At 37.7% G+C, this 26,877-nt stretch overlaps 2 protein-coding genes across 2 annotated transcripts; one reads left to right on the top strand and one right to left on the bottom strand.

Moving 5' to 3' along the window:
- Positions 1-2,204: 2,204 nt before the first annotated feature.
- Positions 2,205-17,970, top strand: LOC104097106 (uncharacterized). The gene is made up of 13 exons (XM_070196203.1): positions 2,205-2,702; positions 3,543-4,644; positions 6,406-6,624; positions 11,192-11,418; positions 12,164-12,238; positions 13,223-13,294; positions 13,374-13,472; positions 13,557-13,625; positions 13,701-13,815; positions 14,614-14,682; positions 15,898-16,228; positions 16,403-16,523; positions 16,831-17,970. The coding sequence occupies exons 1-13, from the start codon at positions 2,568-2,570 to the stop codon at positions 17,626-17,628; spliced, it is 3,432 nt and encodes a 1,143-aa protein (XP_070052304.1). The 5' UTR covers positions 2,205-2,567; the 3' UTR covers positions 17,629-17,970.
- A 640-nt stretch (positions 17,971-18,610) lies between these two features.
- LOC104097105 (amino acid transporter AVT3C-like) lies at positions 18,611-20,418 on the bottom strand. The gene has a single exon (XM_009603619.4). It carries the CDS (start codon positions 20,104-20,106, stop codon positions 18,829-18,831), a length of 1,278 nt encoding a protein of 425 aa, XP_009601914.1. The 5' UTR covers positions 20,107-20,418; the 3' UTR covers positions 18,611-18,828.
- Between the last annotated feature and the right edge of the window lie 6,459 nt (positions 20,419-26,877).

The raw sequence follows: 26,877 nt of genomic DNA, 5'->3' as shown, positions 1-26,877 counted from the left end.
CATAAAATGTAATCAATATAATATGTTGCGGCGTGCAGCTCGATCCCAAAATGTCATTCTCACTCAGGCCCTCGGCCTCACTCAGTCATCAATCTCTCCAGTCTCACACACGGGCTCACAATGTCATGAAACTAGTCCGACAACAATGATATGATGTATCAATAAATAATATCTGAGACTGAGTTATGGTATGAATGCATGGATATGACTGAGTACGAAATATCAATAAAATCAGTGAGATGGCAGTAAGAAACGACCACTCGGAGTCCAAACAGTATGAGCATAATGCCTAAACATGATATCTAGCATGATTGAGAGTTTAACTACTTTATCACATGGTAGAAACACGGATATCAGCAAAGTAGGACCACTAAATAGTGCCATAGAAGCAGCAGAGTCCCAGTTCACATGGTGCACGCCCACACACCCGTCACCTAGCATATGCGTCACCTAAATACCAATCACATAACACATATTGCGGGGTTTTATTCCCTCAACACTAAGTTTAGAAGAGTTACTTAGCTCGAACGAGCCAATACCAATGCCGAGCAAGCCAAGCGATGCTCCAAAGATGCCATCACACGCGTAGCGACCTCCGGACGGCTCAAAACTAGCTAAAAGCAACTCAAATACATCAAATAAAGCCCAAGAAAATAATTCCAAATGATAAAGACCGAATCCTTAATCAAAACCCAAAACCGGCCAAAAATCACATCCGGGCCCACATCTCAGAACTCGACAAAACTCACAAAATCTGACAACTCATTCAATTACGAGTCCAACCATACTAGCTTCACTCAAATCCGATTTCGAATCGATGTTCAAAACTCAAAAATTCATATTATGAAACTTTAGGCCAAACCCCCCAATTTTCTCCTTAAAATTCACAATCCAATTACTAAAAATGAAGGTAGATTCATGAAATATAACCAAAACCGAATAGAGAACACTTATCCTAATTCATCTGGTAAAAATTGCCTCAAAAATCGCCTCAATCCGAGCTCCATAGCTCCTAAAATAAGAAAGAACCAAAACCCTCAATAATATAGCTTCTGCCTAGCGATTCCGCATTTACGGACAATTCGTCGCATCTGCGACCACCGTTTCTGCGGTAAAAACTTCGCTTATGCGAAAACAACTGACCCAACAAAATCCCTCGCACCTGCAGTCTTTAAGCCGCTTCTGCAGTTGCGCAGGTGCGTCCAAGCACCTGCACCTGCGATCCTCACGCCCAGCTCCCCTTCACGCTTCTGCGACTCCTCTGTCGCTTCTGCGATCATCGCACCTGCGCAAAAGCCTTTAGCAAAAATCCAAAATATAATGAAATGATCTGAACCTCGTCCGAAATTTACCTGAGCCACTCAGGACCGCGTCTGAATATATCAACAAGTCCAATAACATAATACAGACCTACTCGAGACCTCAAATCACACATAACAACATCAAAATGACGGATCACATCTCAACTCGAAATCATGAACTTTAAAACTTCGAACTTCCACAACCGATGCCGAAACCTATCAAATCACGTCCGTTTGACCTCAAATTTCGCACACAAGTTCCAAATGACATAACGAAGCTATTCCAATTCCCGGAATCATAATCCGAATCCGATATCAAAAAGTCCACTCCCGGTCAAACTTTCCAAAAATTCAACTTTCGCCATTTCAAGCCAAATTCCACTACGGACCTCCAAATCGCAATCCGGACGTGCTTCTAAGTCCAAAATCACCCAATGGACCTATCAGAACCATCAAAACTCCGTTCCGGGTTCAAATTTACAAAAAAAGTCAAACTTGGTCAACTCTCCCACTTTAAAGCTTCAACAATAAAATTCATTCTTCCAATTCGATTCTGAATAACCTGAAAATCAAAACCGATGATTCACATAAGTCATAATACATTATACGGAGCTACTCATGCCCGTAATCTACCGAGCGAAGTACAAATGCTCAAAACAGTTGGGCGTTACACAGTAACAACTTACAAGCAGCTTACACAGCAGTTTACAGTAGCAGCTTACACATAAGCTTGTAGTCTTCTATAAATAGAGGAGAATTCAAATTCAATAAAAATATCAATCTTCCTTTATACTTATTTTTAATTTATTTACTTTACCGTCTTTATTTTATAACAATCATATACTTTTAAATAATTGGCATTATTGTTTTCGCACAGTGTATTTACATCATTCAATTCAAATTTGAGAAAATTCAATATTTACGGCAAAAAAGGGTTAAAATGAATAGAATCCAGCATAATAATTTAATTGACGAAGAACACCATCCATTAAAATGAAAACAAAGCTTTGATCAAAAGACAAAAAAGCTACCACGGTGGATGCACTGTGTTTTCTCACTTTGCCACATCATCCTCTCTATCCCCCGCCCCCACCGGCCGCTATTCCACCGGCAAGTCGCCGTCGGCGAACTCGTCGGATCTTCTAAAACCCTTCGAATTTTTATATCATTCATAAAATGAGTCGATAACGCTTGCTTTACTCGCAGATCTAATTCAGTGTCGCAATAAGTTGGAAGGATTTGTAAAAGCAATATATCAATTTACTAATGGCTGCGCCGAATATGGATCAATTTGAGGCCTATTTTCGGCGAGCTGATTTCGATCAGGATGGTCGGATCAGTGGCCCTGAGGCTGTTGCCTTTTTCAAAGGCTCCAATTTGCCTCAACCAGTCCTCGCTCAGGTTTTTTCATTTCTGCATTTTGTTTTTTTGCCACCTGCCGTTTAATAAGAAGAAATAGAATTAATATACTTTTTGTTATGCTACGAAGTTTTCATAATTAGGCAAGCTGGTCCTGTTTCAATGCGCTTAAGTTTGAACTGTTTCACATAGCCATGAAGTTCACGTGATTGCTACGTACTTCAATTTTTTTTTTCTTGCTCTATTGTTTGAAGCACGTTAGGTATAATTTTTTAGATCATTTTAGCTGCTAATTTTGTCGCATGATAGGTATAAGGGGGTGCGCTGAGATGGAATATATGGTTATTCAGTTGTTTGGCAAAAAGTAAGTTTTTGCAGTTATTATACCGAACTAATTTTCAGGAACTTGAGCAATTATGATAATGGATAATAGATACTGGAAAGTTTCTTCCAGTGGTGAGATGATTTTTTTTACAAGAACTGTCACAACCATAGCTATGTTTTGATAATTTGAAACCTTCAGTTTCAATTCTAATAATACATAATAGTGGTCAGCCCAGGACTTACTGGTGAACCCAGGACCTAGTTAGTAAAATATGTTTTAGTAAACTTGAGCAGAGGAAAAAGAGTGACAAATAGCTTTGTGGTTCAGCCTGTGTTTGTTGAACCGTGTCTCGATATTCTAGCTGGTGTTGTATTAAGTAGCTCTGCAATTAATATGCTGCTTGCTAGAAGTCAGGTCTAGGTATCAAGTTCAACATAGTCAAGTTGGGGAAGAAGTAGTTTGTGTAGTCTCTCTGACTCTTGTTAGATATCTGGAGCTATCGATGTACTAATGTTATTTTTAATACTAAATTTCACATTTTCTTTTGCTTTATGTAGATATGGACCTATGCTGATCAAAGTCGTACTGGGTTCCTTGGTCGCCAAGAATTTTATAATGCTCTTAAGCTCGTCACAGTGGCACAAAAGCGAGAGTTGACTCCAGAAATAGTGAAGGCTGCACTATTCACTCCAGCTTCAGCTAAAATTCCTGCCCCCCAAATAAACCTTGCAGCTGTACCCGTTCCCCAACCAACTAATAAGGTTGGGGCTGAAGTTCCTCCAGTTAGTGGTGCTACTCCAACAGCATCTCAAACTTTTGGCATTAGGGGTCAACAAGGCTTACCAGCTCAGCAAAGTCATTACATGAGGCCTCCTCGGCCCTCGAATCCAAGCCCTGGTTTCCAATCTCAACCAAATATTTCTGGTCAAGGAATGCTAGTTGGAAGTACTGTTGTAGCTTCTCGCCCTCCCAGTTCCACTGATTTGCCTGCTGGTCGGAATGGTGGCTCACAAGCAGGTCCTGGTTCCCAAGCCCCAAATACAAGTGTCAGTTCTAGAAGTCAGGATGCATTTGGTCTTGTTGCATTGACGCCTTCTGCACAACAAACCCAACAAGCAACCACGTCATCACTGCAACTAGATCTATCAAAATCAAATGATGCAACTTTGTCGCATGGTAACCTGCTTGATGCCAAAGTTCCTAAAGCCGTTCCAGTGGCAGGAAATGGATTTCCATCGGATTCACTCTTTGGAGATGTTTTTTCAGTTGCGTCAGTTCAACCCAAGCAAAGCTCCACACCAACTATATCTTCCGCAGTTTCATCAGCCACAGTCCCAACACCTACAGGGCCCCAACCTTCTATAAAGGCTAGCTCAGTTGATTCGCAGACTACACTTCCTCAGCAACCGGTTCACCAGCACCAGCAAGCTCATTTGATTGTGAGACCGAACCAACAGTTTCAAGTGCAAAGTTCTGCTGCAATTCCTAGTGCAGCTAGAAATTCTCTTCCAGGCCAGTCTCAGCTTCCGTGGCCAAGGATCACGCAGTCTGACTATCAGAAGTATAGCAAAGTATTTATGGCAGTGGACACAGACAGGGATGGAAAAATTACTGGCACGGAGGCACGGAGCCTGTTTCTAAGTTGGAAGCTGCCTCGAGGTGCGATTTGCTCTCTCTGATTTAGCTCTTAGATTCCGTGTCCTTCTGTTCGATCCTTCTTGTTACTAAGAGTAAGCGCTTAGGTTTGCTACCTCTTGAACTGTTTATTGGATTCAAACTGCTCAAAACTTCAGCAAATGGTGCAATTCTATCCTTTTCTGACTTATGTTTACTTCTCTTGTTAGTTTTTCCCTTTCTCTTGATATTTACTTCACTTTACTTGTCTTAGGGAAACCAACTTGAGTTTGCTTATATAGAAAGAGTCATTGAAAAGGAAATGGTTGTCGAAAAGTTGTCGGAAAATTTTGGATTGCCGGAAGCCCACAGGGCTTTGATATAGTGGTAAGAGCGCAACTTGTGATGTGTGGGTTAGACGCACGTCACAGGTTTGAACCCTGCTGCAGACAAAAGCCTGGTGTTTAAGTGGAGAAGGATAGAATGACGGCCCCATTATCCACCGAGTTTCAAACCGTGCGCCATTGGCCCTCAGAGACTTCTCAGTCACCAAAAAGAAAAAACAGTTTGGATCTCCGGAATCTCACTGGAAGAGTTGTAGTCACTGTCTTGTGGAAGAAATTTTAATTTCCAGAATCAAATTTTTGCTGCTGGATCATTGGTCGGAGTATTAGTAGGATGGACTCGGTGCCATTAGAACTATCACTTTGAAAGAGCCATGGCACTGTGTACTATTTGGATATAGAGATTCCCCATTACGTCTAAATAGTTTAGTAAAAAGACATTCTACCTATGCCAAAATGTCCTGTTATCGGACAAGTCCTCACTGATGGATTGAGCCAGTTGTCATCTGTAGATTAGTTATTGGTAGAAGTTGCCTTGCCATAAAGAATCTTAACGTCATAATAGCAGTACTCTGTCCATTAATTTTACATGCTGGACACGGAGATTAAGGAGTTAATTTGAGTCCCAATCGTATTTCTAGAGATAGAAGAAAATAATTGTTTTACTTTGTATATAAAGTAGGTCCTGTGGACACTGCATTGTTGCTTGTTAAAAGGTGTAATTCACTCTGTTGAGCACCTTACAAGTGGGTGAATTTGGATTAAGCTACAAATGGATTGCGAGAAAAAGTGGGACTTGAGGATAACAACATTGAGCATAAGAAATTTTTTTGATAAAGACCATTGATTACTAAAGACACATTTGGACCATGTATGCTATTGAAGTGAGTAATAATCTGAAACTTACTGCGACTACCATAATTACTTGTAATATCCTAAAAAAACAAATATGAAATATAATTTTTATGATAATAAGAAAGTCGTCGTATAGAGTATAAACTGGACAGAAAATGGAATTCACCAGTACATTCTTCCCTGAACAAAGAAGTTCCATTCTTGGGGCTTTTACTTTAGGTTTCCTAGCTTTACAGTTTCCGTTCAACAGCTAGTAGCTTTTGCAACAGAAACTTACAATGTTAGTAAACAGTAGTGGTAGAGCATACCATGTTAAAAAAAGGAACAGCAAATTAGTGGTAAAGCATATGATTCTCACTTCTTTGAGACTTGTCGCTACAATTGCTTTGAGGCATTGTACTTGCTGTGTCACAATGCTAAGCTATTGGTCACTTGGCTCTTTGGAACATTGTTTGTACGACCTACTTAGAGTGTGATAGCATATCTCTTACTCTTTTGAGAATCTTGCCTACAATTATCTTAGAATATCTTGGTCTCTATCTTAAAGCCAAGCTGGTGTTTACTTGGTCCTTTGGGACATTAATGCAGTTTGCTTTTGGTTTATCAGAGGTCTTAAAACAGGTGTGGGATTTATCGGATCAAGACAATGACAGCATGCTTTCTCTGAGGGAATTCTGCATTGCACTTTACCTGATGGAGCGGCACAGGGAAGGTCGCCCTCTTCCTTCAGTCCTTCCAGCTAATCTTATCTTTGACGAGTCGTTATTGCCTGCTTCTGGTCAGCCTACAGGAACACATGGTGTGACAGCTTGGAGACACACATCAGGTATATTTCACCCTTTTTACACTATGCACATATATGTTTTGGACATGGTTTGTGAGCAGTCGTGGACCCAGAATTTTATACAAGCGGGTTCAATCTGAAAAGACGATAAATAAAAATATGGACGTCGTTGAGCCCGACAAATGTGATTTATGTATGTGCATTCCTTTTCCCCTATTCATAACTCGGACTCAAGGTGAAACCATTTTGAACTTGGAGTTGGCGCTCGCTAGTTATTAAATAACGTTGAATTTTTTAATTTGTTTTAACAAAAACTATAAAACTTTAATTAAATAGTTGTAATTATCTATCTAATTAAATTTAAATTTGAAAAATATCAACTGCCTTTTAAACTTAAAAATTTTTATTTAATAATTCTAAATTTTTTATTGAACTCTAAGAAAAATCTATTTCTTGTTTATAAATAGCAAAGTTGTTATTTACTGAGAAGAAGACAACAAATATAAAGAGTTATAAACATTTTAACACAAATTATTAAAGAAAAGGAACTTATAAGCTAACGATTCCAATGGAATCCAAAACATTTAATTTGAACATAAGCTAAATTAATATTGAATCAATAAAGTATAAATAATATAAAAACATTATACTTGCATATTTTAACAAATTTATTAAATAGAAGCAAAATCACGAAGTTTTAATTTCTTAAAACGTAAAATGAACTTTTAAATGACTCTTATTGGATGAGAATAAAGAAAACAAGTAAAATACATACATTTGCAAAGTCAAATAGAAAGAAAAAGAAGTGAAATAGAAAGGAAGGAAAAACTAGTACGGATGGAGTAAAGACGTAAAACTCACGCACGAATCACATATAACCACAGAACAATAGCAGCAGGGATTCGAAATCACGACCTTCTTGAAATATATGAACCCGCTTTGCCATCTTTCCGCTTCTGTATCTTCGGTCAAGCGGATTCAATACATTACAAATAATGAACTATATAAAAAGTTTTATTTTATTGATAATGGGAAAGCGAGGTATACCAAAAAGTAGATAATATACAGAAAGGTATGATTCTCTATGAAAGACATCCAATCTTCTATACAATAGATCGAAGCACTGAAAGATGAGACAAGATCGAAGTAAAACATATTTCACAGATTGTACTGGTTTTTGATGTTGCCATCTTTTTTTGCCGTAGGTTTAATTCTGTTTGTTGTCCTAGTGACGCGGAATGTATTTTTACTTTGGGGCTTTATTCAAACTATGTTATCCTTTTTCTGATTGTAGATTTATGTACTATTTAAATAAAAAAGAACAAAAACAGTATTTCTGGAATGGAGGAGTGTTATGCGATAGGAAAAACCTACAAAAGTGAAAGATAAGTTGAACATAATGGTTATGAGACCAGACTTCATCAAAGAAATAATGGTTATGTGACCAGCCAGTTGAGCATTAGGCATCTAAGGCCCAACATATTCACAAAATGTAAAAGGTGAATAATAAGATATATGTGCAGTCACACATTATTAAACAATATATGAAATGAGCACATCTGATATAAAGTACAAGTAGCACTCAGATGATGAAACGAAATATGGTCACTTGAGATGGTATGACCATGTCATACATAGCAGTATTCTTAGAGGTTTGCTTAAGGCGCATTTAAGTTTTGAAGCTAGCTAATCAGGTTCGCATTTAAGTTTTGAAGCTAGCTAATCAGGTTCTGCACATTCGCCTTGCTTGGGTGGAGCTATATTGCAGGCATCGTTGTATTAAGGCATTACGATACCAACACTAAGTAATAAATATTGTTGGTAGAGTGATAAATTGTTAACAATACATTATGAATGAACTGTTTAGTAATTAGGAATAACAAATTATAAATCTAGCATAAGAAAACTAATCGCTGTAAACTTCATCTTTACATCTAAATAAAAGATGTTAAATGTTTCTTGAACTTGATTGACGTGATGTTTTACTTCATGTATTTCTCTTAATTGTAGTTTTTCAATTGTTCTATCCTAATCCTTTTCTCCCATTTATTATTAGTTTTTCTTGTATTACATATATGGTTTTCTTTTTTCTTCATTAGTTCCTTTCTTCAGTAAAACATGTGGTGTGAATTTTGATTGCTTTTTGTGCTTAAAGCTCAGTAGACCTTAGGGCTTTTCTATGCCTTTGCTTGGCTATTCTATGTACAACTCCAAATATGCTAGTCTCTGGTTGTGACATTACGATGATTGAAGGTGTTAAATGGGGATAAGATGGAATAAAATTACATTGAGAGAAGTTGTCTTAAAAGACCTACAATCTTTTAAAATACATAAATAAGAACTAAATACAATAGAAGCAAAAGAAATATAGGCGATACCATTGTATCAATTAGCTGAGGTTAAGGTTTAGTCATGTTAAATCCAGCGATTAGTTTCTCTTCCCATACATTTATGTTTTTTTTTCTCATTAGTTCCTCTCTTTGCTAAACCCTAAGCCTTAATTGCACTTTGTGCTTAAAGCTCTGCAGACCTCTGGTGCTTTTCTACATTGTTCGCTTGACAACTCATCGACGTAGACCTCCAAAATACACCATTCTTTTGGTGCCACATATGCGGCATTACGATATCTGAAGGTATTAAAAAGGATAAGATTCATCAAAATTACATTGAGAGAAGTTGTTTTAAAAGACCTTTCAATCTCTAAATACAGTCGTACATAATTGAAAGCAAAACACAATAAAAACAAAAGGCATATTAGGCGATACCATTATAACCAATTAGTTAAGGTTAAGATTTAGTCATGTTAGAAGTACACTTATGTTCGATGATTGCCAAGAGTCTCTCTAGTTTGTTTAACGTTTTGTATGTAGATAGAAAATATGGAGAACTTCTAGAGAAACCATATTTGCCTCTAGAGACAAATTATTGTTGAAATTAAGCGGGTCCAAATGGAGTGGAATGAATATTGATGATTCCCAGGCGAACCGACTAGTTTGAAATGAGGTGCGATTCGAGCTGAACTGACTAGTTTTAAATGAGGCATAATTATTTTGTTGTTGTGAATACATTCATGGAACATTTTTCTAAGATCCTTTTCAAATGTCTACCTGAGAACCTGTTATATATTTGAGATAAAAGATAGAAGTTTAAAACAGAAAGGTGGATTTGAAGGGGTGCTGGTGTGCATGGAAGAGCTTCAATAATCTTAGAGTTTGTTGAAGCAAGACAAATCAATGTTCTCTGCTTTCATTTCTTTGGATTTACTCAACGTTTTGTTTTTGCTTTTTATTAAAAATATTAATCCTAAAAGGCACAACTTACTCATATGGGTTGCTAAATATTTTTTCTGAAGTTTGACAAAAAACTTTTTCTTCTTTGATCTAATAATGGTTAATATCTCTAAGTGTGGTTTAGGCTTATAAAAAATATCATAGTTGTGGTTTAGAATTTTAGATTTTTTAATATAAGACCTTCCATTGAACAGTGCGAAAATTATAAGATTTTATATTCCCTTGTGTTTGGTGTTCATATCCACTTATTCAAGTACATGATCGGCACACATGTATGTATTTTTTGTTAGTGTACTGTAGCATGTGGATAGAATCAAGCAGAAATTAACAATGAAATTTTTTATTTGTACTAGAGCAATGCTCTACATTTTTTAAAGAGAATGTAGTAGATGAATGCTTAACGAGAATGTAGTAGATAAATGTGGTAGATGGATTATTTCTTTTTATAGAAACCGGTGATATTCTATAAGAGGGGTAAGAATTTCAGATCACTTTCTATGTTATTGAGTTGGAGAAGGAAGCTAAATCTTAGTTACTATTTTCACGGACTCATTTATATGGTGAAAAATTGATAATACAATTTAAAGGAATTACAAGAGTGGGATAACTAGTATGTCAATCAATAAGGCATTTGGTATTTCTTGTGAAGATAAGAATGTGCCACCAAGACTTAAAAGGTAAGTTCTACAGAGTGGTGGTTAGACCGACTATGTTTTATGGAGCTGAGTGATGGCCAGTCAAGAAATCCCATGTCCAGAAAATAAAAGAAGCAGAAATGAGAATGTTGAAATGGATGTGTGGGCATACCAGGAGAGATAAGGTTAGAAATGAAGATATTCGAGACAAGGTGAGAGTGACTCCCGTGGAGGAAAAAATGCAAAAAAGACATGACTCTTGATAGGAGGGTGTGGAGGTCAAGAGTTAGGGTAGGGAGTCAAATGTATTTCTTTTTCATACTAGTAGTATTAATATTATTCTTGTATTCTCTGATTTCGCTCCGGCTGCCCTATATTTTCGTATTTTGTGATTCTTAGATTTATATTACTTCATGTTGTCTCTTTCGCTCAGGTATCTTCGTATCTTGTTATTGTTACTGCTTATTGCTATGGCTTCTTTTTCATTTGAGGCGAGGGTCTATTGAAAACAGCCTCTTTACCTTCACAAGGTAGGGGTAAGGTCTATGTACACACTACCTTCCCCAGACTCCACTTGTGGATTACACTGGGTTTTTTGTTGTTGTTGTTGTTGTTGTATCTATATCGAGTATCTCACTTGTGAATTCCATCTATTCAGTTAGTCTCGTCATTCTTCCTCTCTAGGTTTCCAGCAAACACAGGGGCCAAGGGGGGCACACCAAGTGGCTTCTGGTGCTCCGGGGAAGCCTCCACGTCCAGTTCCCATTCCCCAGCCTGATGAAGCTGTGCAGCCTAGTAAACAGAAGCCGAAAGTTCCAGTATTGGAGAAGCATCTGGTTGACCAACTTAGCACAGAGGAACAGGATTCATTGAACTCGAAGTTCCAGGAAGCAACTGATGCAGAGAAGAAGGTCGACTATAAATGTTCTTTCAAATGTTTTTTCCAGTCTCCTTCACTTGGCTCAAATCCCCCTTTCTGTTTTTTTTTTTCTTTTCTTTTCTATAATTGCTTCCTGAATTATGAACAACCAGTGAGAGAAACACTGGTATTTGGGATGGATCTTTTTCACTAGGTACTAGAGTGGTGGTCATTTTGTCAAATATCATATCTAATGTTTACTTGTTGAAGTGTGTAATATACCACAGGGTAAATCTTCCAAGAGACTGTCTGGTCTCTTCCGTGTTTTGTTACGGCATTTGTTGTATTTACTTTATTTTGTATCTGATGTATGGAAAGGCAAGCGTAATTCTGTTTAGGAACTGAAGAATAGAAACAATGCTGTGACCTTGCGGGCAAAGCATTATGTTTGCTTCAGATTGTGAAAAATATATGCTACTGACATGGTGTCTGGTCCTTCATAATTGCATAAGCAGTAAATTTTTGGATATTTCTCACATGCTCATAATATCTGGACTTTGTGGAATTGCAAATGCTGCTTTGAAGCCATTGGTAATAAAATTTCGTTTTTTACCAGTTAAAGTTGGTGCTGTTAACGAACAATGCTGAATCTTCGTATTTGATTTAAAAGATGTTGATCTAACTTGATGCCTAAGTTCTTTTGTCAGTTAAAGCTTGATTTATTGATGATTACTCCTAATAACCAATAGTAATTGACGGTTATTCCTTTATCTCTTATGCCATAATGCCAATCACAGGTCATGGACCTGGAGAAGGAAATTTTAGATGCCAAAGAAAAAATTCAGTTCTACCATGCAAAGATGCAAGAATTAGTGAGTATCTTGATCATTATGTATCTAAGGTTTTCTCGGTTTTATTCAGATATCTCTCAATGTTTAATTTATTTAAAAAAAAAAAAAAAATAGATCTCTCAATGTTTCTAAGCTGGGACATAAATCCTGAAATTGGTCCCGCCACGCCCTTGGGGGACATATTAGGTGTTATTCCCAGGGTAGAATTTCCTTCTTATGTGTACTACTGATTGTGTTTAGTTTGTTTGACTTGTTATCTCATTAGTGACCAAATAGTGCCAGACAAGCAGCTACATGCAACCGATTTCGTCCATCCTAGTAATAAGTCAGTTTCAATCTTTTTGATGACTTTGCATGGCCGCTTGGATTCTTGGTAAAGTTTGCACTAAGATTAGCACAAACAAGAGGTTAATGCTTGCGCACACCTTGACTAGCTATTTTTTTTCCTGAGTTTTTCACTGCTGCACTATTTTGGTACACCATGCTAACAGCAGGAACCTTCACATACTAAGTAGTTATGGGTGTCTAGATCTGGCCGAATATAGAATTATGACCCATAACCATAAAATGCAGCGGGATCTTGGATGATAAGATTCAGCTGAGATTAAGAGTGCAGGTCACAGTTCCACTATTTCTACTTGGCTCCTTAACTAATCTTTTGACTTTTGAGCCTGAAATTCACTTACTATTTAGTGTCTTTTATTATTCATATATCATACAACAGCTTAAAGGTGTTCCATTTCATTCAGGCCACGTGAATTACCAGTTTTTGTCTTATGGCTATGGCGTACCAAGTTCTGAATAATTAGTGATTATATCTTTATATGCTCTAGGGTATCATGTCATACATTTATTTATAGCCTTGGTTTTGTGCTGTTCTTCCTGAAGCCGTGAATTTCTATTAACTGATCGGTGGGTTTCCTTGCTGCCGTGTTCAGCAATGGATAGCTGAAGTTGAAAGCACATCACTAAAACTGTCTGCTTTTCTTTGGCCTTTTACATCAGATTCTATACAAAAGCCGATGCGATAATAGACTAAATGAGATCACCGAAAGAACTTCTGCTGACAAAAACGAGGTAAAGCTTATTTTGAACACAACAAATTTGAGCACACGGCCAATGATTTGTTAACTAATAAAAGTTGACCATTTTACAGGTCGAATTACTGGCTAAAAAATATGAAGAGAAATACAAGCAGACTGGAGATGTTGCTTCTAAGTTGACAATTGAGGAGGCCACATTTCGGGATATTCAGGTATTTTTGTGGCTCTTCCTAACCCAATTCACTGATGTGCTAGCGTCTAGTGTATATTGTATAATTCTGCTGAACCTTTTGTAGGAGAAAAAAATGGAGCTTTATAGAACGATTGTCAAAATGGATCAAGATGGCAAAACTGATGGTATCCAGGTAGCTATATTTTACCACTAATAGATTTGCTGGAGATAGCTAGAACATTTCAGATTTAAACTCTGGCTTTTGTAGGACCGTGCTAATCAGATTCAGGCAGACCTCGAGGGGCTAGTAAAAGCATTGAACGAACGCTGCAAAACTTATGGGCTACGGGCCAAACCAACTACTCTGCTTGAGCTTCCATTTGGTACTTGCGCTAGTATTTTTTTTGTAGTTCTTGCAATTATATGTGCTTTCATTGAGCTATTTTATATGTTCTTATTCTTGATACCATAAAATCCAGATTAAAAACATTGTCGAAAATTTATTTCCTGCATTCCCTGTTATTTTTGGTTCTGAATTGATCCCATATGAGTTATTGGTATTCTCGAGAAATGGCTTAGCTCATTAAACAAGTACGCCAAAAGTGGGGGATGGTATCATATTCTCTTATAAGAGAGGCACGCCTGCTTTTAGCTCGTAGTTTCACTCTTGCTTTGGGTTCTACCCGGCTGTTTAGTTGTTCTTTAAAGTGCCATTTATGTTTTACTTTTGTTGGCTTCAGCCTCAAGCCGAAGCCTTCCTTTTGGCACCCAAGTTCAGTGTAGTACTTTATTGGGGATATCATTATTAATTTCTTGCTGGCTGCATTAGGATTTCTTCCAGTTTTATAGTTTTCTAGCCTGTTGATTATAAAATAAAAAAGCACCTGTTGATAGTATGAGAATGTAATATGTGGCATGTATACAAGTTAAAAGGAGTATATATTTCAATTTCTCTAAAGAGACCTATACCTTTATATTTAAATCATGTGCATCTAGATCATGAGTTGGGACTAATTCTGATGTCGAAGAGCTGTGTGTGTTCATCTAACGGTCTGTACCTTGGTTGGAAAATGGGATAACATGCCATTTTGATGATTCTTGTATTTTTTTGCCTAAGCTGCTCTGATTTTCATTGCTTTAATTTTTTAATACTTTCTGATATATTAGTAATAATTGTAAAGGTTGGCAACCGGGCATCCAAGAGGGGGCAGCTGACTGGGATGGAGAGTGGGATAAATTTGATGATGAAGGTACGCTGTTTTACAGTCATTTTAAAATCAAACATTCAAAGTGCCTCCAAAGTGGTCCAGAGACCATCTTATCAGCTTATCATTTTTAGATTAAAAGACTGACTTTCATAGTGCCTATAGAGACCACTGGATCATCTTCTTTTCCTCCCTTTGCTTTGTGCTTTTTTTTATATTATTATTAATTCTTTCTGTGGGTAAGTAAGATTTCATTACCAGGGAGAAAATATTTACATACAAAGCAAAAACCTCTAAAGCTTGTGTGAGAGTTCAAGACATGAGAAGAAAGAATTTCTTGTATACATTTGTGTCTTACATTAGCCCTATTTACATAGGGTGTTTACACAGTACTAAACCCTTCTCTACCAATGTGGGACATTATACATACTACTATATATACTAGCTTTCTAACACTCCCCCTCAAGCCGGTGCATATAAATCATATGTACCGAGCTATATAATTAATATGAGGACTAGTGAGGGACTTGGTGAAAATATTTGTAAACTGATCATTAGACTTCACAAACTTTGTAACAATAACTCCTGAGAGTATCTTCTCTCTGATGAAGTGATAGTCAATCTCAATGTGTTTGGTCCTCTCATGGAACACTGAATTTGACGCAATATGAAGGGCAACTTGATTATCACACATAAGTTCTATCTGACAGATTTCTCCAACTTTTAATTCTCTGAATTCTAACCAGCACCAGTGGACAACACCATTACAACTAAGTATACCAATTCAATGTCTTCAGCTGTGCCAGCAACTTTCACATTGCAACCCCCCGAGCATGTATATCTTGCACAATCATCCTGATGAGGACGTCGGCATTTCTCCTTTTGTCTTGGAAGATTATGAGATTTCTTTCTTGTCATATAGCAGGCACAACAGCTAGAGCAATTCTGTATATTTCGACACTCCCATTCTTCCCTCTTGCATATGTCTCTGCCCAACTTTGCTCTATAGACCATTCCTTCGGCTGGCTAGATATTCCCTGCCATATCCGTAGACTGCTCCATACTTCTTCGGAATATTTACACAAAGAATAAGTGTTCTCTTGTTTCATCCTCAGCTTCACAGAGGGCATAGCACATTAGTAGCAATATCCCACAGTAGTAGCAATATTATTATTATTATTATTATTATTATTATTATTATTATTTTTTCAAGTTGTCCAAAATGATACACCCATTGTATTGTTGAATAATTGTCCTCAGATTTCACATTTGTGAAAGAGCTCACTCTCGATGTACAAAATGTCATTGCCCCTCCTAAACCAAAATGCCCATTGGTTCGGGAGAAAGCATCTTCTTTGAATGACCATGATACTGGAAAATCATCTGCCGATGCTGGCACTGATGCAAAGGCAGAGAAGTTACCAAGCCCAGTAAAAGCTAGAGAGAGTGATGTGGAGACTGCCCATGCAGCAAGAAGTCCAGCTGATAGTCCAACCAGAAGTAGTGCAGTTGAGAGCCCGTCAAAAGAATTTGAAGAATCACTGAATAGGAAGGACAGTACTTTTGATGGTTCACCCCATGCTGCCCAAAGGTAATGTGTTGTTTTTGTTCTTCTCTTTTGGTGATTTGATCTCTCATGGTGTTGTATTCTCCAAATAATGTCACACGTATTCTATTATTCAATCATATTCTTTGATGGATTCAGCTTCTCTAAACTGTTAACTTTTCTTAGAAATCTGAACTTCTGTATACTTTACTAGTGCAGTGAACACTGGGGAACTGAGTCTGTGTTCTCTGGGGACAAAAGTTTTGATGAATCTGGTTGGGGTGCATTTGATACAGGCCGTGATGCAGATGCTGCGTGGGACTTCAATTCTGCTTCTAAGGTAAGTGGATACATCTCTTTCATTTTTGTTATAAGAAAAAAAGAAAAGAAAAAGGTAAATGGATACGTCAGATGTTGGTTCTTTCGCTTTTTCAATTACTAGGTTATAGGAAAAGCATCTTCCGGGGCCACCAACATTTCTTCGGGCTAAGCATTCCCTTTGCATGCCTTTTTGTTTTGTCACTGCATGTCTACTGCATTTTGGTCTAGACAATTTTCTGCTTATCTGTGGTGCTTGAAATATTTCATCTGTCATGGGCTTAGTTTGAAGGGCCGTATTATGTTGCTAATTTTCCGCGGTATTGCAGGATTCTCTTTTTGATGATGATGACTGGGGCCTAAAGCCTATAAAAACGGGCTCCACAAATTCCAGCATCACACTCCCGAAGCAAACCCCATTTTTCGATTCTGTTCCTAGCACCCCTAGTTACAATAGTGGGATTAGTTACTCAGAGAACCAGTTCCCAAAGCAAAGCCTATTCTTTGATTCTGTTCCAAGCACCCCAAGTTACAACCCCGGAGTCCCACAGGCAGACAACTTGTTCTCTAGGCAAAGTCCTTTCTTTGATTCTGTTCCTAGCACACCAGCCTATAATGCAGGTGGCTCCCCACTTGCAGATAACACGTTCCAGCAAAAGAGTCCATTTGCCTTCGCTGACTCGGTTCCTAGCACACCTATGTTTAGTTCTACGCCTCGAAGATCTAGTGATATGTCTGAGGAGCCCTTGAGCAGCTTTTCCAGATACGATTCCTTCAACACGCACGATGGTGGCCCCTTTGCTAGTCGTGAGTTTTCAAGATTTGATTCGATGCGCAGCACTACAGACTCTGAGTATGATAATGGTTTGTCCCAGCAGCGTGACTCCTTCGCTAGGTTTGATTCATTTCGCAGCACGGCAGACTCTGATTATAATTTTGGGCTCTTTCCCCCTCAAAAGTCACTATCAAGGTTTGATTCTATCGGCAGCACCCGTGACACAGATTATGGTCATGGTTTCTCATCCTTTGATGATGCAGATCCATTTGGGTCCCATCATGAACCATTTAAGACATCAGTGGGGAGTCAGACACCAAAGAGAGATTCTGATAGTTGGAAAGCATTTTAATGTGGTAATGGATTTCCTTGCTCGCATATGGTCTCTTCCCCCCCCCCCCCCCCCCCTTTCTATTTAAAACTGTCTTTGGCCTGTTCTTTTGGTTGTAGGAATAGTGAATTGGTTGTGATTAGATAGTCTTTCGTTGTGGCATGAGAGTGTTACGAACTGTATTCTCTAATATTTTTTTCATTAGCTGGTTTTTTCTTTCATTTTTCTTTGGGGTGGGGGAGGGGGTGTGTATTTTGACCCTTTCCTTCTCTCCTATTGTTGTTTAAAGGTGAGCTGAGCTTTTGTTGCGTTCACCCCATATTCAATGTATAGAACATGTAATAATGTTCTCTGTTCTTTTCAGTCAGCTCCTAGTTTAGAGTTATTTAGGTTCGAGAGTGATTTATATCCACTTGACTGTCAGTTATTATGATTAAGTTGATTGAGGATTTGTGGTAGGATCAAATAAATCATATGCATCAATTTCGCTCTAATTTTGTATTCAACACATTCATCATGTGGTGATGATCTATCACCACTTTTCTCTTTAATTCAAGCTTGGAACTGGCTACACTTAATTAAACTAAAGCAGGAAACTGCAACCCTCTTATAGTCTCTAAATTTTGCTTTTACAACTAGTAGAATCCCTGAATAATTAGTCAAATTTGGTTGGAGCAGGTAAAACCGGAGACTGGAATGAAAACAAATGACTGGTAATCAGACAGTATCATTTTTCATGAATGTGTACAGGGAAAATAAAACAATTTTGTAGGCTTTGAAATTTACTTCTGCCTATAGTGCCGATCATTACGATAGCCATAATATAAAACCAAAGTGAATCACATTATATCAAGTTCCTCTATTAATTCAGAAAAGAACCAACTTGGCCTAGCAATAAGAAGAATAAAAAGATGCACATTACTCGGACTTACTCCATCGCATGAGAGTAAGACACTTATCAATGACCATTGGTGGAAGAAATTGTATGTAGTACAAATAGATAGGAACTAAAAGGAAAACTTATCATGATAGGAGAATCCATAATCTAGATTCAATAGGTCTAATCTTATTCCTATGTACACATCAACAAGATAAAATACAATATCGTTGGGACTAATTTGAACTAAACCTAAACCAGAGAGTGTGTGTGTATATATATATATATATATATATATATATCATGATACAATTAAATTGTAATAGGAAGTAAGTAGACCAATTTCAAGCTTTGACTCCAAAGATCTGCAGCATGGAAGAATAAGTTCCATAGACTGCCAAAACTGCACCCATTAAAACAAGTGCAGAATCCAAAGTCAAACCAAGCCATCCCAGTTCTTTCTTGAACACAATTAAGTGAAACAAAGCAGGCAACACAAACCCCAAAATAATGCACACACTGCTCCCAACTAATGACAAGAAATCAGCAAAATTTGGCACCATTAATGCCACTAAAGTGACTACCAAAACCACAATCCATCTTAGCCAAAAGCAGTATCTGCCTTCACAAAATCTCCTTTCCATGACTTCATAAACAGGGTTCATCATAAGTGGAAAAGTAAAGAAAAGGTTTATGCAAAGTCCAATCTGTACTAAGGTGCTAAGCAATCCTCTACCAAGATTTGTAGTTATTATATCTTTGGTCTCTTCCCCAAAGGCAAAGTACCCCAATACTCCAAAAGAACCATACATCAAAGAAATGAAAGCCATTGACAAACCCAAGATTTTCCCAAATTTGTCCTTGTCTTTCATCTCTGCTTCTAAAGGTAAAACCATCCCAACACCTTCAAAAGCATAAACAGATACACCAAGACCATAAAAGAAAACACTGAACCCACCAAATGCTTCAAGAACAGGTCTATATTTTAGAAAAATCAACACATCCTCAACCATAACTACCCCCATAGCACCTAAATCAACAACATCAGCAAATATACTCAAAGGGGCTAAGTGAGTAAGTGTAGGGATTGAATTCAACCCCAGCTGAAATGGGAAACAACTCCAAATATACACCTTTTTAGGTGACAATCCCAAGATTTTAGGGTTTGAATTTTCAATGGAATAATTGAATAAGTGTGCTAATGTATTGGCTATGAAAATCAAGTAACTTATACAAAAACCAGCTTGAGACATAACAATCATAGCATCTACTGTACATCTACCTATAGATCCACACACAGCATATCCCAAATCACCAAAAGATGAAATCTTGGCAACTTTGAAATGGGATTCTAGCTTTCTCCTTGAGTAGACTAAAAGCATCATACAATAGTAAGTAAGAGTGGCTACTGATAAAAGCACGAGAGTAGCCATCACCCATCCTGTTTTCTTGAAACTGTAAGGAAGACCAAGAACTCCAGCTCCAACTACTGCTATGAAAACATTAGCAAAAGTTTTGGAAGGTGAAGAAAGGTGTTGGGTGTTTGCTAAAAGTGGTGTATCTTCTCTTGGGATTTGCAGAATATGGGATGATGAACTTGCCTTGTCTTTCTCAAACCCCATAGTTCACAGTTCAAATCAAGAATCCAAATTAGTGACCAAAATACCAGTAAAGGTTAAAACTTTATTGATTTAGATTACTCAAACTGCTAGGAAATTGTAGTTATTACAGATCAAAGAGAGAAACTTTAAGTTTGTTTCAGTTATTACAGATCAAAGAAAGATAATTGAAGTTTGTTTCAAGGTTTCAAAGTGCCAAGTTATGGGATTCAGAGGGAGTTTTGAGGAGGAGAAAATGGCGGTGGAAGCTGCACAGATGCACACTTTTTCGTCAAGCGAGAGAAAAATCAAGAGACCATTTAAAGAAGGCAAGCTTCGAAAGTGACAATGATACTTTATTGAGCTAAAACATCTGTGCACGGCTTCTTCTTTCCTTTTTCTTTTTTTGTGGTCAAAATAAGTTTGATTTCTGGTGAAAAAGGACAGATGGTCGGTCATGACTCATATGAAGTTGTTTCAACTTTCAATCATTAACAAACATTTTACATATAATTTTCAAATATTGAAAAAGACCATTGTTTAAGAAGTTTCCTTTGATGAATATATAAATACCTAAAAGACTATAAAGTGACGGGCAAGATGCAGGTAATATCAGCATCAATACACAAATACTATAGCGGATTGCAGAAACAAACAAGTGACCTATCACAAATTGTCATGACCCGAAATTTCCACTTACGCCGCCTAACATTTTATTTACTAGTCAAGTCAACTTTACAAATAGTATTTTTTGTTGTTGTCACTTTTAACAATTCAAATTAAATAATAACCAAGAAACTGAATAAATTAAAATAGAGCGAGAAAATCATAATGACATCAATATCTAGATATAATCCCAGAACTGATGTCACAATTACACGAGCGACTAGAGTACTACAAATAAAAGTCTGAATGAAAGCATAACTATCTGAAATACGGTAAACAACTAGAGTGATATGAAAGGGGACTTCAGGGTTGCGGACGCCGTGTAGCTGTACCTCAAGTCTCCGTCAAGCAATCAATCTGAGCAATCAACTGACATCCGCTAGGACCGACTCCAAAATCTGCATAAGAAGTGAAAAGTGTAGTATGAGTACAACCGACCTCATGTACTCTGTAAGTGTCGAGCCTAATCTCGACGAATTAGTGACGAGGCTAAGGCGGGTCACTTACAATAACCTATACGCAGTATTATTATTATTATAATAATAATAATAATAATAATAATAATAATAATAATAAAGTACCTATCTATGTCGAATATTTCATATCTATCTTATATATACCATGAAAGTACCTAGGCTCTGATACCACTTTAACAGGATCAAGTGGCGGGCGGTAATCCGCACGGCCTTCTCAACTAAGCTAAAACAGAAATCACCGTTTGACCGGGAACTGGACTTGTTTCGCACCTCTGCTGACTTTTATATGTCCACCGAGGTTTCCACCAGTTAAAGATTTCTATTTTAACATACTTGAGAATTCTTAATCTAGCTAATTCAGTACCCTTATATTTAAAGACTGGCGGTAATCCGCACGGTCAGTAAGGATATAAGAATTAAAATATACTTGAATTTTATATATAGTTTAATGACTGTATGGAAGGTTAAAAACCTTTACTCAAGCAAGGGGCGTGTCATAATATAATACATACTTTTATTGAGCCCATGTGTCTAGCAGTTCTAACCGTGAAAGAAGATGCCCTTTTAAACTCTTTTATCGACATTTTAACAGGATCAAGTGGCGGGCGGTAATCCGCACGGCCTTCTCAACTAAGCTAAAACAGAAATCACCGTTTGACCGGAAACTGGACTTGTTTCGCACCTCTGCTGACTTTTATATGTCCACCGAGGTTTTCACCAGTTAAAGATTTCTATTTTAACATACTTGAGAATTCTTAATCTAGCTAATTCAGTACCCTTATATTTAAAGACTGGCGGTAATCCGCACGGTCAGTAAGGATATAAGAATTAAAATATACTTGAATTTTATATATAGTTTAATGACTGTATGGAAGGTTAAAAACCTTTACTCAAGCAAGGGGCCTGTCGTAATATAATACATACTTTTATTGAGCCCATGCGTCTAGCAGTTCTAACCGTGAAAGAAGATGCCCTTTTAAACTCTTTTATCAGGCTAAGGTTCACGGCTGGCTAGACGAAGCCACTAAGGCAAAGCCAATAAGAGCAGTGTTATTTTAGACTGTACCAACCATCTTGACACCAAGTCAAAACTCTATATATAAAGTTCATTTATATTTAAATAGATGCTATCTCTTTCATGGTTTATATAGGAGAGAAGTTAAATACTCAACATAGATATGAAGTCTCTTAGCCGGACATCGTCACGGACAGAGAGGAGAGACTAGAGAATAAACTAACTAAGAAAGAAATCAGTACCTTTTGGCCGGGATGCAAGGACTGAAGATGAAGAACTGAAGACTCTTTATTTACTTTGTTCTTCTATTACAAGCTACTAGCTATAAACTCTTACTTACAACTTTAGAGAGAGAGAGAGAGAGAGAGAGAGAGAGAGAGAGAGAGAGAGAGAGAGAGTTTTAGAGAGAGAGGGTCTCGACTTCTGCCTCTTCTTTCTGAACTAATGAATCCCATAAATAGAAAAAGAAAGGAATCTATGAACAGTAAAAAATAGGTCCCGTGGGTCCCTGTTACAGTGTTTCTACTGTTGAAACAGTGTATTTACTGTTGATGAACATTGTATCTACTGTTGATGAACAGTGTATCTACTGTTTGAGTGGGGTCCGACGGATTCACTGTGCTGTGGGTCCGGCGGCTTCACTGTTCTTGTGGGGTCCAGCTATTTCACTGTGTTGGTCTCTTGTCTGCTTCTTTCATTTTGCGAATGAATTCTTCCGCATTTCGCAAATCTTCATCAGACAATATTTTTTCTGATTCAAAGGGTTGAGAATCTTCAGCGATATCATCGTTGCTGGTTTCACTCTGTATAGAAGTGTCTGATTTCTCATATTGATTAATGGAATGAAGTAAGTTTCTTTTGACTTCTTCCAAGTAATTGTTAATCATTTCTGCTTTATCTCCTTCTTGAAAGGAAATTCTTCTGGCAATATGCCTCACTGAGCTGTCATCAATTACCTCTTTCTGAGGTTTACTAGAATATTCTTGAATTCTTATTTCGATTGAATCTAAGAGTTCTTGACCATATAATGTCTTTGTTTTGGGATCCTTCTTCATTAGTTTATCCCAAAAATTATTGTAAAAAGCCCTGTATAAGCATGGGACTTGTTCTTCGGTGAATCCGACTTCTGGAGTCCATTTGTGAATCCAGGGAATAGAGAATTCCAAAAAGAAATAAATCTGGTTAATTTTATCTGGGTAACAGATATGATCCGTGTGATATAAGTTGTTTATAAAAAGGGAAATTTTTATCCATTCTTTGTATAACCTGAGAAATGGATCTGGTAAAATTTTTACTGTCGGACTGTGGTATGACCACCAGTTCAAAAACCAATTAGGAACAGCCTCTGCAAATATCTTTGCACACACTTTAATAAACCAAGTATGTTTGTGTCGATCATTATTGTAGTATAACACTTTATCAAATGCCTGGATATAATAATACTACTACTACTAATAATAATAATAATAATAATAATAATAGAAAAGGAAAATAGGAAATAACGGCGAAGCAGTTAACTAATGAAAACAACTCAATCCTCGGAATCAGTGAGTCCAGAAATATCATTCCTTAGAATATCATATGAAAATACTGGAAGCTAACACAATACAACAATGAATACAACACACACAATCCGTTGCGGTGCGCAACCCGATCCCACCGTACAAACACAATCCTCCCTTGTTTCACCATATCAATATCAAAAATAACATATAAACTCCGTTGCGGCGCGCAACCCGATCCCACCATATAATCAGAATCAATATCATAATCCTCTCTTATTTCACCATATCAAAATCAAATATCAAATCCGTTGCGGCGTGCAACCCGATCCATAAACAAAATCAATAAATGTAACCAATTTAACAACTCAATTCAAAAGAATCTCTACGATTAAAGAATGTGAAAGCAAAGCAATAAGGAACCACGTACCAAATCAAAGAATGCTACAATTAACACAATGCAACAAGCCAGGCCAAATATATAACAGTTAAAGTGTACAAATAACAATTAATCATGGAATCATGGAAGAAACAAACATTTCAATAAAAAAGTAAATAAATGACAAGTAATAAGTTACGACATAGAAAGCAATTAAAGCATGTAGCAGTTAAGACATGAAATAAGATATTTAATGAAGTACGGGAAAACATGGAAACATATATTTTGACGGTGTATATACACTCGTCACCTTGCATATACGCTGTTACACATATAATTCACACAACATATAGTTCAAGGGTTACTATTTCCCTCAAGTCAAGGTTATACCCAACACTTACCTCGCTCCGCAAGCAAATCAAAGCTCAACCGGGGCTTTTACTCTAAAATTCGTCTCCAAACCAATCGAATCTAACCAAAATCGACTTAATATCAACAAACAATGCCAGAAAAATCAATTACAATGCATAAAGTTAAGATACTTACACTTTTTTCAAAAAGTCAACAAAAGTCAACCCATGCTCGTTCGGTCAAAACCCGAGATTCCGACCAAAACCCAATTACCCATTCACCCCCGAGCCCGATTATGTGATGAGTTTTGAAATCCGACCTCAATTTGAGGTTTAAATCTCAATTTTACAAAAAATTCAATTCTACCCAAATCCCCAATTTTCTACCATGAAAGACCATAAATAAAGGTTAAAAATCAATGGTGTTGATGAAAATGGAAGAAAACGAGTTAAAGTATACTAACCTACGAAGTGGGGATGAAATCTCTCTTCAAAATCACCTTTAGACCGAGCTCTAATGTGAAGATAGTGAAAAATGAAGAAAATCCCGTCTTTTGAATATTTAAATCACTGGACGTCAGGCCTTCTTCACGTTCGCGATGTGTGGCGGCCCAAGTGGCCTTCGCATTCGCGATGGCCTGTCCATTCTGTCCTTCACGTTCGCGAGCCTCGGCTCGCATTCGCGTAGAGCTACTGACCCACTGCCCCTTAGAGTCCCTTGAACCTTTGCGTTCGCGAGTGGTTGGTCACGTTCGCGAAGGGTAAACCCTTAATGCTCCGCGTTCGCGACCCAGCTATCGTGTTCGCGATGAAGAAAACCACCCCAGCCCCAAGTTCCCCTTCCCGATCGCGAGAGTGGCTTCGCCATCGCGAAGCACAAAACACCAGACATCAGAAGACTCAGAAACCAGCGATGGCCTAAGTCAAAAAATCACTCATAGCCTATCCGAAACTCACCCGAGCCTCTCGGGCTCCAAACTAAACATGCACACTAGTGTAATAATATCATACAGACTTGTTCACGAGATCAAAATATCAAAATAACACCTAAAACTACGAATTGGACATCAAAATGAATGCTATTTTCAAAGAAACTCAAGAACATGAAATTTTACAACCGGACGTCCGAATCACGTCAAATCAACTTCGTTTTACACCAAATTTCTCACACAAGTCATAACTAGTGAAATTAACCTATACCAAGTTTCGGAACTGAAACCTGAACCCGATAGCAACAAAGTCAACTTACGATCAAACTTAGGAATTCTTTAAATCTTTAAATCTTTAAATTACTAGTTTTCAACAAATTACGTTAAATCAAGTTAGGGACTTCCGAATTCCTTTTTGGGCATACGCCCAAGTCTCAAATCACGATACGGACCCATCGGGACCATCAAAATACTGATCCGGGTCCGTTTACAAAAAAATTTGATCATAGTCAACTGAAATGAGTTTTAAGGTAAAATTTCACATAGAAATTTTTTGGAAAAAGATACGGACTGTGCACGCAAATTGATAAAGGCTAAATAGAGCTATTAGAGGTCTCAGAACACAGAATGAAGTCTATAACTGAAATTAACCTATCGGGTCATCACATTCTCCACCTCTAAAACAAACATTCTTTCTTGAACGAACATAGAAAGGTACCTGGACTGGTGAAAAGGTGTGGATATCTACTTCACATTTCCGACTCGAACTCCCACATGGATGCCTCGATCGGCTGACCTCTCCACTGCAATCGAACTGAAGGATAACTCTTAGATCTCAACTTTCGGATCTGCCTGTCTAGAATGACCACTGGCTGCTCCTCGTAAGTCAAATCCTTGTCCACTTGGACTGAGATGAAATCTAACACATGGGACGGATCACCATGATACTTCCGGAGCATGGACACATGGAACACTGGATGGACTGCTGATAAACTAGGTGGCAATGCCAGCCTATAGGATACCTCACCCACTCTCTCAAGAATCTCAAAGGGTCCGATATATCTAGGGCTCAACTTGTACTTCTTTCCGAACCTCATCACACCCTTCATGGGTGAAATCCGGAGCAATAACCTCTCTCCAACCATGAATGCAACATCATGAACTCTAAGGTCGGCATAACTCTTCTGCCTAGACTGAGCAGTGCGAAGTCGATCCTGAATAATTTTGACCTTATCCAAGGCATTCTGTACCAAATCGGTACCCAACAACCGAGCCTATCCCGGCCTGAACCATCCAACTGGCGAACGACATCACCTCCTGTATAATGCCTCATAAGGAGCCATATGAATGCTCGACTGGTAGCTGTTTTTGTAGGCAAACTCTGCAAGCAGCAAGAATTGATCCTAAGAACCCCCGAAATTCATAACGCAAGTTCGAAGCATATTCTCCAATATCTGAATAGTGCACTCGGACTGCCC

This window comes from Nicotiana tomentosiformis, chromosome 2, assembly GCF_000390325.3.
Source record: "Nicotiana tomentosiformis chromosome 2, ASM39032v3, whole genome shotgun sequence".
Taxonomy (NCBI): domain Eukaryota; kingdom Viridiplantae; phylum Streptophyta; class Magnoliopsida; order Solanales; family Solanaceae; genus Nicotiana; species Nicotiana tomentosiformis.
Note: the sequence above shows the minus strand (reverse complement) of the source record. Positions and strands in the feature narration are given on the sequence as shown.

Excerpts from the sequence above, each read along its gene's own strand:
- LOC104097106 (XM_070196203.1), top strand. The coding sequence starts at position 2,568 with ATGGCTGCGCCGAATATGGATCAATTTGAGGCCTATTTTCGGCGAGCT. Across the intron at positions 13,295-13,373 it reads CTTCTGCTGACAAAAACGAG|GTCGAATTACTGGCTAAAAA; the intron begins GTAAAGCTTATT and ends ACCATTTTACAG. Across the intron at positions 14,683-15,897 it reads GGATAAATTTGATGATGAAG|ATTTCACATTTGTGAAAGAG; the intron begins GTACGCTGTTTT and ends AATTGTCCTCAG.
- LOC104097105 (XM_009603619.4), bottom strand. The coding sequence starts at position 20,106 with ATGGGGTTTGAGAAAGACAAGGCAAGTTCATCATCCCATATTCTGCAA.